The sequence below is a fragment of the Xiphias gladius genome, chromosome 16, assembly GCF_016859285.1.
Source record: "Xiphias gladius isolate SHS-SW01 ecotype Sanya breed wild chromosome 16, ASM1685928v1, whole genome shotgun sequence".
Classification (NCBI taxonomy): domain Eukaryota; kingdom Metazoa; phylum Chordata; class Actinopteri; order Istiophoriformes; family Xiphiidae; genus Xiphias; species Xiphias gladius.
Window position 1 is genome coordinate 11,192,942 of NC_053415.1, and position 15,455 is coordinate 11,208,396.

The window sequence follows — 15,455 nt, forward strand, 5'->3', positions numbered from 1 at the left end:
TCCCCTTTAACCATCAGCTGACACAAGTCACTCTCATAATTATGACATTTTCCTGCACATTCAAAACCTCTTAGCACATTTGTTTAACAGTTGTTTGTATTTTATATTATTTATATAGCTCAAAATTTAGAAATAAAAACTTTGCCTCAGAGTTCTTTACAGTCTGTACAACATCTGACAAGATCTATTCTTTGACACTTGTTTTGAATAAGTAAACACTTCACAAAAAAGAAATGGGAAAAATCTCAGGAAGAGCAACAGAGGAGGGATTCCTCTTCCGAGATGGATGGAGATGCAGTAGACGTTGTATATACAGAGAAGACATACGAAGAAATGTAAGAGTACAATATGGAGAAACATAATGACACTGTTAAGTAAATAAAATGCAAACGTATTAAGTAAAAATTAAGGGTAATACATTTTGTAAGAATAGCCAATTGTGAGAAGGTGGCGAGAAGAATGCAGTGGAGGATGTAGTGCCCGGATTTTGACAGTAGAGCAGCTAATGCAGTCATAAATATCGATCATGTGTTCAATCAAAGCTTTCTAATGAGTGAGTGTGACTGACTGGTCCAGCCTCATCTTACAGTAAGAGAGCCACTGCACAGTATTGATATTCAAGTACGGGTATGAATATATGAATGTGCTACATCTAAGGGTCTTTCAGTGCCACCTAAATACTACATACATAGTGTCATGTAGGACAGTACTCCCTCCATCAATCTATTCATGCCACTGACAGGTTTGCCCGTGTGATAATGCGTCAGTTTCTCTTCCCTTACTCTCTGTTTCTTCAAACTATTGATAAATTCCTCCTTCTTAGCGGAGGTGGAGGTGAGCGGTATACTGTATGACAGCTCTCGTGATAAGAAGATGTCTGACCTTGATGCAGTGAATGCCAGCTGTCAGCCTGAAGATTGTCACAGGGACATGTGCCAAAGCCGGAGAGTTAATTCATTTTGAGCATTGCAAAGGAAGACATCAGATATGACATTGATGGGATTATGCGGTGTGACCAACTTGATATAATGGACTACACATTCACTGTACAATAGGGAATTTCCGTCATGCAGATCCAATTATGAGACAGATATCTATAATCATGAGATAGTAATTCATTAACAGAAGCAGCTCACTCCTATAAAATAAAATGACCTATCTTCATGTTCTCCTGACAGGCGATACCAAGCGGTTGTGTGTGGAATGACATGTAACAGCCAATTTTGTCATATGACATCTCCACTTTTGTCCTGTCTGTTTTTTTGACATTCAGGCTACGTTCAATGAATCACTAAGTTCATGAAACACATATTCATATTTAATTTGACCTTTTTTATTTAAATAGAAAATACAGAATAACTGGTTCGTTGTATTTTCACTGGTCAATAATCCATAGCAATAGGTATTATTTTCCATTCAGTTCATGGTTTTATGTGATTTTGTTAGTTTAATGTTTAAGAAATCAAATTTTTATATCAGTTGACAAAAATCTGGATTTTGTTATATGTGCTCTGATTTACATCATGTATCAGAAATTTTAAGTAATAAACACCAGCCACGTAACAGCCATCATTTCCTGTTTTCTGGAGGCTGTAGACACAGAGGTTCAGAGGCTGAAACAGCCACGGCGTTTTGATGGCATCTGAATCTCATATGGACCCAAATCAGTGGCCCACTAGCAGCCTGTTGCCACGGTAACCACTTGCTTTACATGTTTTGGGTACTGGCTGGTATCAAACCAAACGGCACTCCTGCTCTCTCCGTGCCCCCTCAGTCCTGCTGTGTGTGTGTGTGTGTGTGTGTGTAAGGGTATGTGTGTATATGTGTGTGTGTGTGTGTGTGTGTGCGTGTGTGTGTGTTGCAGTCTGGCTGTGTGTTGCGTTGACTCGGGGCTTCCAGGCGTAGTCTCTGCTCAGAGAGAGCGCGTTCTCAGCTTCGGTCTTTCTAATCAGGTAGTATGCTTTTAATTCATTGGGAAAGAATGTTTGTGTGTGTGTGTGTGTATGATGTGACTATTGATTATTGATGTAGGTCCAAAAATACTGTATGATGCAGCCTTTCTGTATATCAAAGTAGCTTGTTTGTGCATGTGGTTTATTCTGCCTTCTGAGCCAATGAAAGGCTGGCGGCTATGTCATTTGATATCACTCTGTCGCAGAAATGCTGATACAACCAGATCAGGCTTGTTTTCAACACTGCCAACTAGCTTTGTGGATGTGACAAGGTCATTTTTTATAGTGATATTTCTTTATGAATGTGCATGTCTGTGGATTTGTTTGAAAGATTAAACAATCCGTAATGTCTCATTGAAGCCAGTGCCCTCGATACTGCTTTTGAATGTCACTTTAAGCCTATGTCTGCAAGAGGTAGCATGTTTTGTAGTTTTTTTCAGATCCTCCAAGTGCATGTCTTTGAACTCTCTCTTTAGAATAAAACTAGAGTGCTCAGTTAGTGTTTTCTCTCATTTTTCCGACATTTCATTTATCTCCATCTGCAGTTTCAATTGTTTTCTTCTTTTGCCAGTTTTCAGCAGGAATTCTATCTGGGTGGCAGAACCTTTCCTCGTTCACTACCTGTAACACAGTGCCTATTCACCTGCAACTAGTCAGCAATATCATGTGATATGTTTCAACTGCATAATTAATTTTTACTTTCACCATCCGGTGCTCGTGTTTAAAATAGCTTCTGTATGTATTTGCTTCTCGCTTTGAGAGACCTGTGAGACTTGTCATGGACACCATTACACAAACACTGAAACTTACGCAAAAATCTCAGAAGTCATCTTTGAACTCCAGTTTCATCAGATCAACAGTGAGCTAGTAGGACATTTGGGGAAACGATTGAAACAAAAGAAGAAGAACCAGAAGAAGAAAATGGAATCAGTCACACAAATCTGAAGGGTTATTTTCCCCCAGGTCTTAGCTTTAGGGGCTGTTTTTAGTTGTTTGATGTTACACTCACTGATTTTGTCTTATGTTGATACCTTTTACCTCTGTTTTCCAGTACTGTAAGAAAGGGATTTGTCTGGAAGCAGTGAATAAGTGGTACACGTTTTTTGCACTTTGCTACAAAAAATGTGAAATGGCTGCTTGAGTTGGTGAGTGGGCTGTGTTAAGTGTTCCTTGAAGAAGTGTGAGTATTTGTGCAATTGCATGTAAGTGTATGCCTGCCAGCATGTTTGTGTTTATGTGTGGGTGATGTTGGAAAGAAAAAAAAGGTCCTGAAACAGCAGCAGGGAAAGCATCATACTGCCACCCAATTCCACACAACCACTGTTACTATGCAAATGAAGGCAGGTTTGATTAGAACTGTGCATTAATGTTGGGCAGCACCTGCTGCCCACCAGTGCCAGACAGCTGGACAGTGTTGACAGTCTTTTTCTAAATGTTGTCACTAGCTACTGTCATAAAGAGTTTAAATGTAACATTACTTCAGTTTTCTTGCAAAAGATCAAAATCAGTATTGAATCATGCCACCCACCTTATCCCACCTCATCTCACACTGAATCCATCACCACCCAGAGTTGTCCTAGAAACCAATTAGGTAAACAACTGGATTATATAATTAAATAAGGATGGACACAGAACCAAAATGATTGTTGGCTTTCATTGTGTAAAAACACTGTTCAAAAGTACTGAGTACCAAGTTGTCAAGGTCAAGTGTTTAAGCACTAATGGTGTGGTCCAGTCCTTTACAAATGATTCAATCTATTAAATGGTCTACAATCCATCATAAAAACTATACAACCCAGTCGTCCAGTAACCTAGTGGTTAAGGCGCATACCATACAGTGTGTACTAAACATACTGTATAACCTCAACTTTCACAGTTTGATTTTAGCCAAGGAACTTTGTTGCATGTCATACTCTCTCTCGCTCTCTCTTTCTCTCTGCAGTTCCTGTCTCTATCTCTCCTGTCACCTTCAAAAATGAAGCAAAAACGTGAATTTTCAAATTAAAAATATTTTTTTTCATTTAGCTCAGATTTGATGCTTTTAGTATGAAAGTGTAAAGTGTAAACAAATTGTTTGTGGCAGTGGCTAAATAAAAAGTAATGATTCCTGGCTTTTTATTACCGCTACTTAAAACCAAATGTCCACAAAAGCAAACACAGTAATAAACAACTTATAGTGATACACTGTTATTTCTCAGGCAGTACCTCATGAATTCCCTTTTGAAATGCTGCCTATGGGGTATTACTGTGTACACCTCAGTCCTGGGATTAGAATCATTTTTTCTAAATCCAGCGTTTTTAGAAACATCCAGTCCTTGTAAAAAAAAAAAAAATCTTTTTGCCTCTGCTATGATCAAACTAGTGAAAAATGAACGCATTTTAAGAAATGAAATGTCTTTTATCTCGAACTGTACACTCTCGTCTGGTCCAGGTTTCATTTTCAGTCTGAGCTTTTTTAAGGGTGCTGTGTTTCCATGGTGATACTCACAGCGTTCACCAGCAGCCCTAGCATCCCCGCAGTTATAGAAACAATTTCATCTCCCTCACACTGGCTTTCATCTAAGGCTTGTGTGAGACATGATTCAAAAATAAAGTAAAGTGAAAGGGATGGAAGATGATATTGTTAGGTTTTTTTTGAAGAAATTTAGAATCTGTTAACATCAGTATATCCCAATAAAATTGACTGATCATCATGTTTTCTTCCAGCAAAATCTTGCTTCACATTCCCACGCAGTTGTTTCACAGACTGAAACCTCGAATCTACTCATTATAACCATAGTATCCTGATGTCCTGGAGCAGCTCGGGATTCAGTGCATCTTTTATTCCAGCCTGTCTCGGGATTTAAACCAAATTAATACCTTAAACTTTCCAACTTAGGCCGCTACTTCTACATTTTTATTAGAATAATCTAAAGTTGATTGACTGTGTGTGTGTGTGTGTGTGTGTGTGTGTGTGTGTGTGTGTGTGTGTGTGTGTGTGTGTGTGTGTGTGTGTGTTTGTGTGTGTGCACCTGTATAATTGTCTGTGCTAGAGCAAGTTTCAGCACGGATTGTGCAAGAAGTGACGGCAGAGGCAGTGGCAGTACTGAAGGGAGAGCAGGAGACACAAAGGCTGCCGTCAGGTAAGCCCCACACACACACACACACACACACACACACACACACACACACACACACACACACACACACACACACACACACACACACACACACACACACACACACACACACACAAACACACACACAGTTACACACACAATTGAGCAAGTGCAGAGGTTGAAAACATTCTTTCTTCCACTCCGTGGTCACGGGAGGCTTGAGCGTATCCCAGTTTGGCATTGGGGAGGGTACATCCTAGAAAGGTCGCCAGTCTTTCAAAAAGCTACAGTATGGACAAGAGTCACCAGTTTACATAACCTGCATGTCTTAACACTGTGGGAGGAAAGAGGAGCACCCATTCATTCTATTTAAATATTGCACCTTTAATGTTTTTTTTTTTTCCTGGGGAGAGTATATTTCCAAAGTAAACAGTCATTCCCAGGAAGCACACAACATGTTTATCACAGCAGATACTGGGGAGACATGATGATAATCCCAAAAAGAATCTAGACCCAAAACCTACAGCTGTTGTTGCAGAGAGCGTTACAGCAGGGTGTTCAGGTGAGCAGTGTAGCAAGCTCAAGGCTACAGTAGCTGCTGCTAGCTTAACACCCCTGAATCTCCAACCAAACTGTCAGCAGTTGACTTGCATTGGGGGTAATGTAGGCGACCATATCTCTGGCAGCAGATGCTCAAAGTCCTTTACAGTATGTGATTTATATGACTATACTATTTCCTTCTCTTTCTTTCCCTCTACCTCTGTTTGCAGTTGAAGACACAACCAATTTGCCTCCCTCTCCTCCCCCCTCACCTGCTGCAGAGCACTTTGGTCCTCTAGAACAAGGTAGGGCCAATGTGTTTATGAGAGTTTGTGTCTTATAGAGGAAAGTGTGGTTTCCGGCTTTCCCATTACTGTAGCCTCTGGAGGTTTGTGATCGCCAACACATCGGGGTACTGATGTGGGTTGGCTCTGGGGGTACACTTCGATCCCCGCTCTCAGGAGATGCCCCACCTCTAGGGGACAAACTACACAATGATACCCCTTCAAGAAACCTGTACATACCAGAGTTGCTAAAAGCAGGAACATGTTTTCCATTTTTCAGACATCCATTCCTTCTGAAATCTGCTTCCTCCTCCTCATCGTACACATGGGGCATATACAATTTGTACCTTCATCGTCATCATCATTTATCTCTAAAAGAAAGAAGGGCTCACATGCATGACCATCTTGTTACATCAAGTGCAGTCTTTTTTCATCCTCTTCTTCCATTTCCCTTCCTAACCTCCACACCCTGCTGTCTTCCCACACACTAATATGACAGCCAATTTAGGTAACCCTCCAACTTCTTGTTGTTTGTCTTTTTCAGTTGAATTATGTCTTGAGATTTGCATGTCCAATCATAGTGTTGTGTTTTCTTGTCATTGTCCACTGTCAGTGTTTTTGTATGTGTTTAGCTGTGATCAGAGTTTTAGCTCTATAAACATTGCTTGAAAACAGAGCTTCCCTCAACCTAAAGCACAAGCATTATCGGGCTTAGACTGAAGACTAGTAACAAAAGTAATTCATAAAAAGGAAAATAGCTAATATAGGGAAGCCACTGCGTACTGCAGAAATGCAGTCTAGATAAACTGAATCATCTTGGTGAGCTAGTCAGCCTAACTAGACATACTAACACATACTGTAGGGAAGCATTTAAGCTAGCCTTCTGATATTAGAAGATTATGAATGCAATGCTCATAAATGGATGAAAATACCTCATTTATACCTACCTTTTTTCTTTGTCTTTCATTTTGAATGTTAGTACTGTCACACGGTTTCTTTCTTTATCTTTGACTTCCAAATTTTTAGTTTAAGCTACCCAATGATTTTTGTGCAGCTGCCTACAAGAAATGGTTGTACATTATAACTAAAACTTCTGTCTGCTTTATGCTTGGCCTTTTGTGTTTATCTCTGCTCAGTCTGCAGCAGCTGGAATGTAATGTGGGGAGTCTGTAGGTGGGCCAGCCATGCACTAAATACAGATGGCCTAGCCATGCACTAAAGAAAGATGGCCTGTTTTGTACGAAAGAAGTAATGACTGATTTTAGATCATAGAGTCCTGTGGTTAAGTCCTGCATACTCAGGTGATGGTGTTCTGTGTTCTTGATAAAGAGGTTTAGTTATCAGTGTGTTGTTGTATCTGTGGGCATGATACATAACAAGTAGATACTGAAAAACTTGGTCATCTTGGGGCCTTAGAGGTGGTGTTCTTTTAAATATGACCTTCTGAGCTACACAGGGGTATTTCCATGTGTATGACTGGACAGCTGTTTGACTGGATCCAGAGGTTTGTATAGGTATAGAGCTTTGTTTGTGTTACTGATTTGTTACTACTACAACTACTGCTTTATTATTATTATAACTGTTGTTGTAAGTGTTCGGTTTCTTTTTGATTTGTATGTCTTTTATTAAGGTTTAATCATTCATATATGAAGCAGTTTGTATTGATATCCCTATCAGATGATGCATTGTAATCATTTTGTTGGGTCAGAGTATGGCTGGCCCCCTTTGGCTGGTCACCTTTGAGTTGCTTGTCATTGTCTCCTTGTCAGTGTCCTGTTTGTCTTATGTTTCTCTGGCTCTCAGTCGAACCTCGTCTTTTTCTTGCATTCCCCTCTCTGGTGACTCACTCTGTTTTTGTTGCCTATCTTAAATTTGTCTTGTTTTGTTATTTTTCTCTCCTCAAGCTTTATGACCCTTTTCACTGCAAAAAATGTCCATTTTAAAATGTTACTGAAGGATTCAGGTAAAAAATCGGTTGTCTTTTATATTTTCCTAAAAATTCAAGGACCACAGCTCGTCCTTGAATTTTGATTTAGTATGACCTCCTATTCAGTCAAGTACAGCCTCTTCTCATAGCTACAAATCTCAGTTGAGGAGCTAAACTGAAATAAATTAAATAAACAGATGTAGATCATACATTTTTGCAATAGTCCCACTACAATATTTCTTAATTAAGATACTATACATGCATGACTTTTATTTTTTATTAGAAGATGCTAGCTTTTTTGTGTGAATGTAAACTGTTAAAAAATCGAAATTCAAATAATTGAAAAATAATAGTGCAAAAGTTTTTTTCAGTTTTTGGACCAATATTTCAAAAACCCATGTTTAATTCTATCAATATTTTCAAAGACTCAATTTTGTGTTAGATCACATTTAAAGTGGACATTCTTTGGCGTTTTCTTCATTTTTTTAAATTTTCTTCTTTCTTTTCCTTTATATTTTTCTTCCTCTTCACTCTCTCTCTTTCAGTCTGTGTCCAGATTTCCCTGCAGTTCTTCTCCTTGTGTCTGTCTTGTTTGTAGATGTAGGGGATGAGGAGGAGGCGGGCCCTCTCCGCCGCTTCCAAAATTCTCGGGAGAGGTGCAAGTTCCTCGCCCCCTCCATCTCAGTTTCCGTGCCCGAGGACGACCCCTACCACTCCGACGAGGAGTACTATGAGCACCCATTGTTCAGCCCAGAGTGGACGCACTCGGGCTCTCGCCCCACAGGGCAGGCCGTGGCCTTTAGACAGATTGAAGGTGAACCACGCATGGTTCCTCTTTGCCATTTCCCCCTCCATCTCCGCTCTCTTTCTTTCTCTCCTTTCACTTTTTAATACCAATTTCCTCTTCTTCTTCTGTGATTTGACCTTCTCCCGCCATCCCTCCCTCCTTCCGTCCTTCCGTCTCTCCGTCCGTCAGTTCGTCTTTTCGTCCGTCTTTGTGTGTGTTTGTGTGTCCTTGTGATGTTTGTTTGCTCAAAATCTGAGCAACTTCATATTTGTTTAACAGTCATTTTCCTTTTTTTTTTTTTTTAAATTTATTTCATCCACAGCTATCGCTACATGTGGTTGCCATGCCGTTTAGTCCAACACATAGCAGTGATGTCTCTAAAGTAGTACAATGTTTTGCTGTGATTCATCCATTGACCATAATACACTACAGTTCTCATCAGTAAGACCAGACGACCCGCAGGGTTGACTTTTGGGACATGATTTAAGACCCAAATGGCTTTCATAAATATCTCAGAGACACCCTGCATGATTGATCACCTTATGTGCACAAATTTCTCTACTAGTTATCTCCCAGAGTTCTGTTTTGGTCCAGTCCTGAAGACTACCCCTCATTCCTTTAATCATGCTACACTGTTTCAGACCCTCTATACTCATTCTTAACTACTCTTAGACTCTCAATGTGGCAACAGGGAAGACTTTCAGCTCCTCACACTCACCAGCAGATACAGCTGCATGCAGCCTCCTAAACTAAATTTATTTATTATTTTTATTGTCTTTAGAAATACAAGATAAAGGATATTTCTTTTCAAAATCGTTGGCACAAATACATAGACGGAGCCTAGGTCCTCAGTGTATTTTAGCGTAGGCTACACAACATGGCTCTTCTCTCAGTTCTCTCTGTTATAGGCCAATCCCAGTCCATTATCATCAAAAGAAATTTGTTGCCTGGACAGCTTAAGCAGCAGACAGAACTTAATTTATACTTCTGCCTTCTCCCAGTGCATACACTGATAGAACTTAAATCCTCCAATATTTCTCTCCATAGATAGACTAACACAATTAATATAAATCTGGATGAGACTTACAATGAAAAACAAGTATTGATCAATATCTTAATGGCTATATCTATCTATCCTTTTAAATACATGTATTCGTTCATTAAACACATGACAAAGAAGATATGTAAAGAGTATGTTACTCACTCTGAAACTGAATAATGCATCAATACCGTATATGCAGTCTGCTTTTGGATTGTGGTTTACTCCCCCATTGTCACTGCTGACAAAAAAAAAATCTAGGAGAAATATTGCTTTTACCAACATTTATATCACATACAAAGCTGCGAAGTTGCTTAACAGAATTTCCTTAACCTACGCTAGAATTGAACAAGTTATAAAGTCATGGCTGCTGAAGAGCAAAGCTGCACGTCCCCACATTAACCGTCTATTACACAGTTAAAAATCCATACCTAGGCTTTGTCAGGAATCTGAGGTACTCAGATTTTTACTGCACTGGACTGCAGCTCTTCATAACTGCCTTTTCTGAAGAGCCAGAGATTTCAGAAGTGCTCTGAACAGAAGTGCTTCTACAATGGCGCAGTTTTAGTCCATGAAATGATGCTACTTCATTTATGTTTCCATTTTCCTTAAGCAACCTCAGTCAACAATGATGTTAGGTCAGTCTGGGTTGCAGGCATGGTGTGTGGAAGAGGAAAGAAATGGAAATTTTTGTCTTTTATACAAAACTGATTCTTGGCTATCTAGTAAATACTGATAAGGAAAAAGATTGATATTGAGACATAATAAAAAACGAAATCTCATGCATGCCTTGAAACTATATGCTGTTTCTTTATAGATTCCTTACACACTGGGCGCACGAAGCACCCAGAGTAGAAAAGCATACAAACAGAATGAAAAACCACTCACATACAACACTCTGTACTGTATGTGTAATGTACCTATATGTGTGGACAGACAAGTACTTCAGGTCATCGTTTACCAGAGCTGAAAGTGTCCCGTCATAAGTTGTGTTCTCACATAACCTAAGTCTGCGTTGCCTGTAGTCTGAATGTGTCCCCCTCTCACCCTGTTTTTGAGAAGAAGAGACCATGGAGGCTCTTACAGCTGAATACGAGGAGGAGGTGGAAGAGGAGGAGGAGGAGGAGATTGCAGAGGCAGCAGAGTCCGAGGCAGCTCTTGATGAGCAGCAATGGAGTGGGGAAGAGCCCGAGCTGGACAGCCCCCAAGCTGAGCCCTTAGAGCAGGCAGAGGCCATAGACGAGGCTCAGGACCTAGACCTGGAGCTGGCCAAAGCAGTTAGTGCTGCTGCAGAAAGCTCTATGGACAGAGAGGAGGAGGAAGCAGAGGGTGAGGAGAGCCCTGACACAGGTGTGTCCTGCCCTCTGCTCTCCCTGCCTGCATGTTACTGCATTTTCCACTGTATAAGAACACTAGATGTGTCAAAGGGAAGCCATAAGCATATAACATAAGCATTATAATTCAGGTGGAATGGCAAGTAATCCTCTCTGTGCTCTGCTGCGGCTGCAAGGCAACACAGGCTTTTTGGTGAAAAGAGTCACATTCTTTTAACTTAACCTGGTTTTGTTATGTGCTATATTTGCGCTTGCATTTTTCTTTTTCTTGCTGTGGTCTTTGGGGCCGGGCATTTCATATTGGTATGATGAAGTGTTGCTGAATGTGGTAGTGCTTTTTTTACCGCTATAAGCTTACCGGTTCCTCATTATGTCTACACATGGCTTGGTTCTGGTATGCCAGTGCTACGCACTTTTTGTAACCATGAATCATACTTACTAAATATGGATCACTCATATTATTGTTATAATTCTGTGTATAGAGTTTGCAGGGGATTTTGTGTTGGCTGTCTCATGTTCAGTGTGTTGCAGTTAGAACCATATAGAATCATATCTCATCAAATGCATTACTTTAGCAGTATAATTCAAAATCATTTGAGTCTTTTGTTTGTTTTGTTTTTCTCACTGTCAGCTGGTGACAGTGTGCGGCATTTCTCAGTCATTCACCAGCAAGCTTCTGCTGTATTTGTGCTAAAATTCTTTCAATTATCCAGTGACATTTAAAGTCATTATTAAGACCCTAAATTAATTTGATCTTAACAAAACTATGTAAACACTAATAAATTTTAACTGGACGAATTCTCAAAACATTTTATTGCACTAATAAAGAATGATAGAAATGCTATTTCTTTTTGCATCTGATGTTTTGAAAAGTCGAGTGTACAGTAAATCCATCCCATCTGTAATTGCTTGTTTCCCATAAATCAGCATCACAGTTTCCTCATGCCGGTTCCGTCACATACCATGCCATATTCTCATCCATCTGTGACTTGGTGGACCCCATAATCTCGCCGTACTCCTTCAGTGATGGCTGTATCATTGTGCTGTAAGTTTCTGAGGACAGCTTTGCCTGTTTCTGTAATAACAGCTTTCCCAGTCCCTTCCTTAATATTATATCTCACTCGCAGCATGCCAAAGCAATATGTTGATCAAAACAGCCAACTTACAGATGTCCTTTCAGCTTTGAAGATGGACTCAGACAAGCAGGGCAGTGGGTCCATGAGCCCAGACAGCATTGGATCGGAGAAACGCCCAGAGGAATTTTTTGAGCCCCAGATCCAAGGGTTCTTTGCTGGTGAACGAGATGTACCAGAGAGCCCCACCATGGATATGCCATCCTTTGTACCTCCGAATGTTCAAAACCAAGCCAAAGAGTCTGCCAGATCACTCACACTTCAGCCTACATTTGGTGAACCGATCACAATGTCAGAGAAGCAGCCATCAGTGGAGGTGGTGGAGTTCAGCAGCGCTGGTGCGCCTTCTGATTTCTCTTCAATGGGAGTCAAAGTTCAAGTAGGAGACTCCACGAGAGACGCAAGAGACAGGTCTGGCATGTCAGCATATTTTGAAACATCAGCCACGGAGGCTGATGAGGCTCCACAATGTAAGGGTGAGGGGTATTACGAACTGAGCAGAGCTGGTGAAGAGAAGAGTACAACTGATTCCGGGTCTCAGGAGATCAGTTACAGCACACTAGCTGAAGCTCAGGATAAATCGGAAACTAAAAAAAATACAGCAGAAGACACTGGAGTGTTTACAGTTCCTGACAGGAGTAATGAATGCAGGCTTTCCCCGGGTAAACTGGCCTTAGAGCAGAGGAGTTACTCGCTTAACATCACCATTGGAGCAATGGATCAGAGTGGCCAAGGCAGACCTAGGAACTTCTCGCCACTGGCCACAGATATCATGTCATACACAAGTGGAAGTCTAGATGAGTCAGCAGACTACCTCCCAGTCACTACACCCTCCGTGGATAAGCCTCCATCCTTCCCTCCCCTGATCCTGGAGACTGCAGCTTCCATCACTTCAGATTCCTCATCTCCTCCAAGGGCCACTGAACCAGTTTCAAAACCTCACCCTGAACCGGAGTCGCCAGAATCACCACAGTCCTCTAAGAGCCCCTATAAAAATGGCACAATGATGGTGCAAGACTTGCCTGAGATGTTGGACCTTGCTGGTACCCGTTCCAGACTGGCATCAGAAAACACTGACCCTGAAATTATCCGGAGAAAGTCGATTCAAGCTGATGTCCCTGCCTTCGCTGATGACCCACTGGCTAGCCTAGTTTCAGGGGAACAAAGTCCCGGGGCCAGAAAAAGTGAGAGCCAGCTGGAAGAAATGGGCTATTGTGTGTTCAGTGAATATTCTGGACCCATGCCATCCCCTGCAGATGTGTTTAGCCCTACAGACACTTCTGGACAGGTCTTCACCCCCTCCGTTCTGGAAGAGAAAGTGGCTGAGCAGGCAAGGAAATTAGCTGTCAGGGACACATCTGTGGAGGACAAGAGCCAGCCGTCAGGAGTTCCTGAAGTCACAGAAGAAAAAGGCAAGGAAATTGCAGATGGTCAGCTGACTAAATCTGCAACTGAGCAGGAGAAACCACCTGCTCTGCCAACAGTTACTGTGACTTTAGAAGAAGGTGGGAGGTCAGTGAGTGAGACTGAACGACAAGCCAGTGGCGAAGGCTCAGCGTCAGAAACCGAGATTGCTGACTATGAGAGGCAAATCCGCAAATTGGAGATGGAGGACAGGCCTCTCAGTTTGGAAGAGGAACGAGAACTACAGGCGCTTCGGGAGAAGGTGAAGCTTGTCCACCAGGAAGCCTATGAGGAAGTGGATGCTGAAGATGTGTACCAACTGACTGGCGCCGCCAAGGACCGAATTGCCAGGCCCGTCAAAACTTCACCTGCTTCATCTGTGGAGAGCAACATTGATGATGACAAGCTGCTCTCCCCAGTGCTTTCACCCTCCAAGCTTAAACAACGAGAAGTTTATGGCTCCCCAAAAAGAGCAGCATCACCAGTGTTAGGAATAAACAAAGAGGAGAAAGTGAAAGAGGAAATAGAAAGAAAAATGAAAGAAGAGCAGGAGAGGGAAGCAGCTGAGAAGAAAATGAAAGAAGAGAAAGAAGAGGCAGAGAAGAAATTCAGGGAAGAGGCAGAAAAGAAAGAAAAGGACATGAAAGAGAAAGAAGAGTTGGAAATGAGAGAGAAAGAAGAAAGAGAGAAGGAAGAGGCAAAGAGGATACTGAGGGAAGAAAGAGAAAGGAAGGAGAAAGAACATAAAGAGCACGAGATGAAAGAGAAATTAGAGAAAGAAAGGAAAGAGAAAGAAGAGATAGAGAAGAAAGATAAAGAAGAGAGGGAAAGGATGGAGCAAGAAGAGAGAGAAAAGACAGAAAGAAAGGAAAGAGAAAGAAGAGAGAAAGAGTTGAGAGAGAAGGAAGAGAGAGAAAAAATAGAGAGGGAACTAAAAGAGAGGGAGGAGAAAGAAAAGAGAGAGGGGGAACTACGAGAGAAGGAAGAGAAAGAAAAGTTAGAAAGGCAACAAAAAGAGAAGGAAGAGAAAGAAAAGTTAGAAAGGGAACAAAAAGAGAAGGAAGAGAAAAAAAAGTTAGAAAGGGAACAAAAAGAGAAGGAAGAGAAAGAAAAGAGAGAGAGGGAACTAAAAGAGAAGGAAGAGAAAGAAAAGAAAGAGTTGGAACTAAAAGAGAAGGAAGAGAAAGAAAAGAGAGAGAGGGAACTAAAAGAGAAGGAAGAGAAAGAAAAGAAAGAGAGGGAACTAAAAGAGAAGGAAGAGAAAGAAAAGAAAGAGTTGGAACTAAAAGAGAAGGAAGAAAAAGAAAAGAAAGAGTTGGAACTAAAAGAGAAGGAAGAAAAAGAAAAGAAAGAGAGGGAACTAAAAGAGAAGGAAGAAAAAGAAAAGAAAGAGAGGGAACTAAAAGAGAAGGAAGAAAAAGAAAAGAAAGAGAGGGAACTGAAAGAGAAGGAAGAAGCTGAGATGGACAAAAAGGTTGTAGACAAGCCTGAAGAGATGCCAAGACAACCAGAGGAAAAAGCAGCCCTGACGCCTGCTGAGAAAGAAGCTGAAAAACCTGTGGAGGCTGAGCAGGAGGAAGAGGGAGGTGAGGAGAGAGAGAAAGAAAAAAAAAAAAGCAGGGCTGGGAGCTGGGCCATAAAGAAAGAGATCCCAGAGACTCGCGCTGCCATTGAATCAGTGGTGACAGTTGGTGATGAGTTGAAGATGATTTCATTCCAGGTCCAGATCATAGAGAGGAGAGGAGGGACACAGCAGTGCCGCTTGCTCCACCCTGAGGCTGAAAGCTCCTTTGCGTTTTGGCGCAGAAAGAGGGAAAAAGCAAAAAGCAGGAGCAGCCGGGGGGGGGAGTAATAAAGAGATCCCAGAGACAGGCTGCTGAATCTGTTGTCACAGAAGTGACAGTTGAATCACACCGTGGTCCAGGTCCAGATCAAGGGCGAGCAGAGGGAGGCGGAC

The 15,455-nt window shown here is 41.4% G+C and overlaps 2 protein-coding genes across 2 annotated transcripts in view; both read left to right on the forward strand.

Moving 5' to 3' along the window:
* The window catches only part of LOC120801642 (microtubule-associated protein 2-like), a 73,038-nt gene extending 61,960 nt beyond the window's left edge, over window positions 1-11,078 (forward strand). The window contains exons 5-8 of the mRNA XM_040148802.1: window positions 4,985-5,074; window positions 5,821-5,895; window positions 8,400-8,615; window positions 10,687-11,078. Coding sequence (XP_040004736.1) covers window positions 4,985-5,074; window positions 5,821-5,895; window positions 8,400-8,615; window positions 10,687-11,078 — 773 coding nt within the window. The remainder of the gene's footprint in view (window positions 1-4,984; window positions 5,075-5,820; window positions 5,896-8,399; window positions 8,616-10,686) is intronic.
* Window positions 11,079-11,969: 891 nt separating this feature from the next.
* On the forward strand, window positions 11,970-14,015 carry LOC120801643 (microtubule-associated protein 2-like; the record flags this gene model as incomplete). Its single annotated transcript, XM_040148803.1, has 2 exons — window positions 11,970-12,006; window positions 12,089-14,015. A coding segment is annotated over exon 2 (1,926 nt), but the record flags the coding sequence as incomplete, so codon positions are not given.
* Window positions 14,016-15,455: the final 1,440 nt, after the last annotated feature.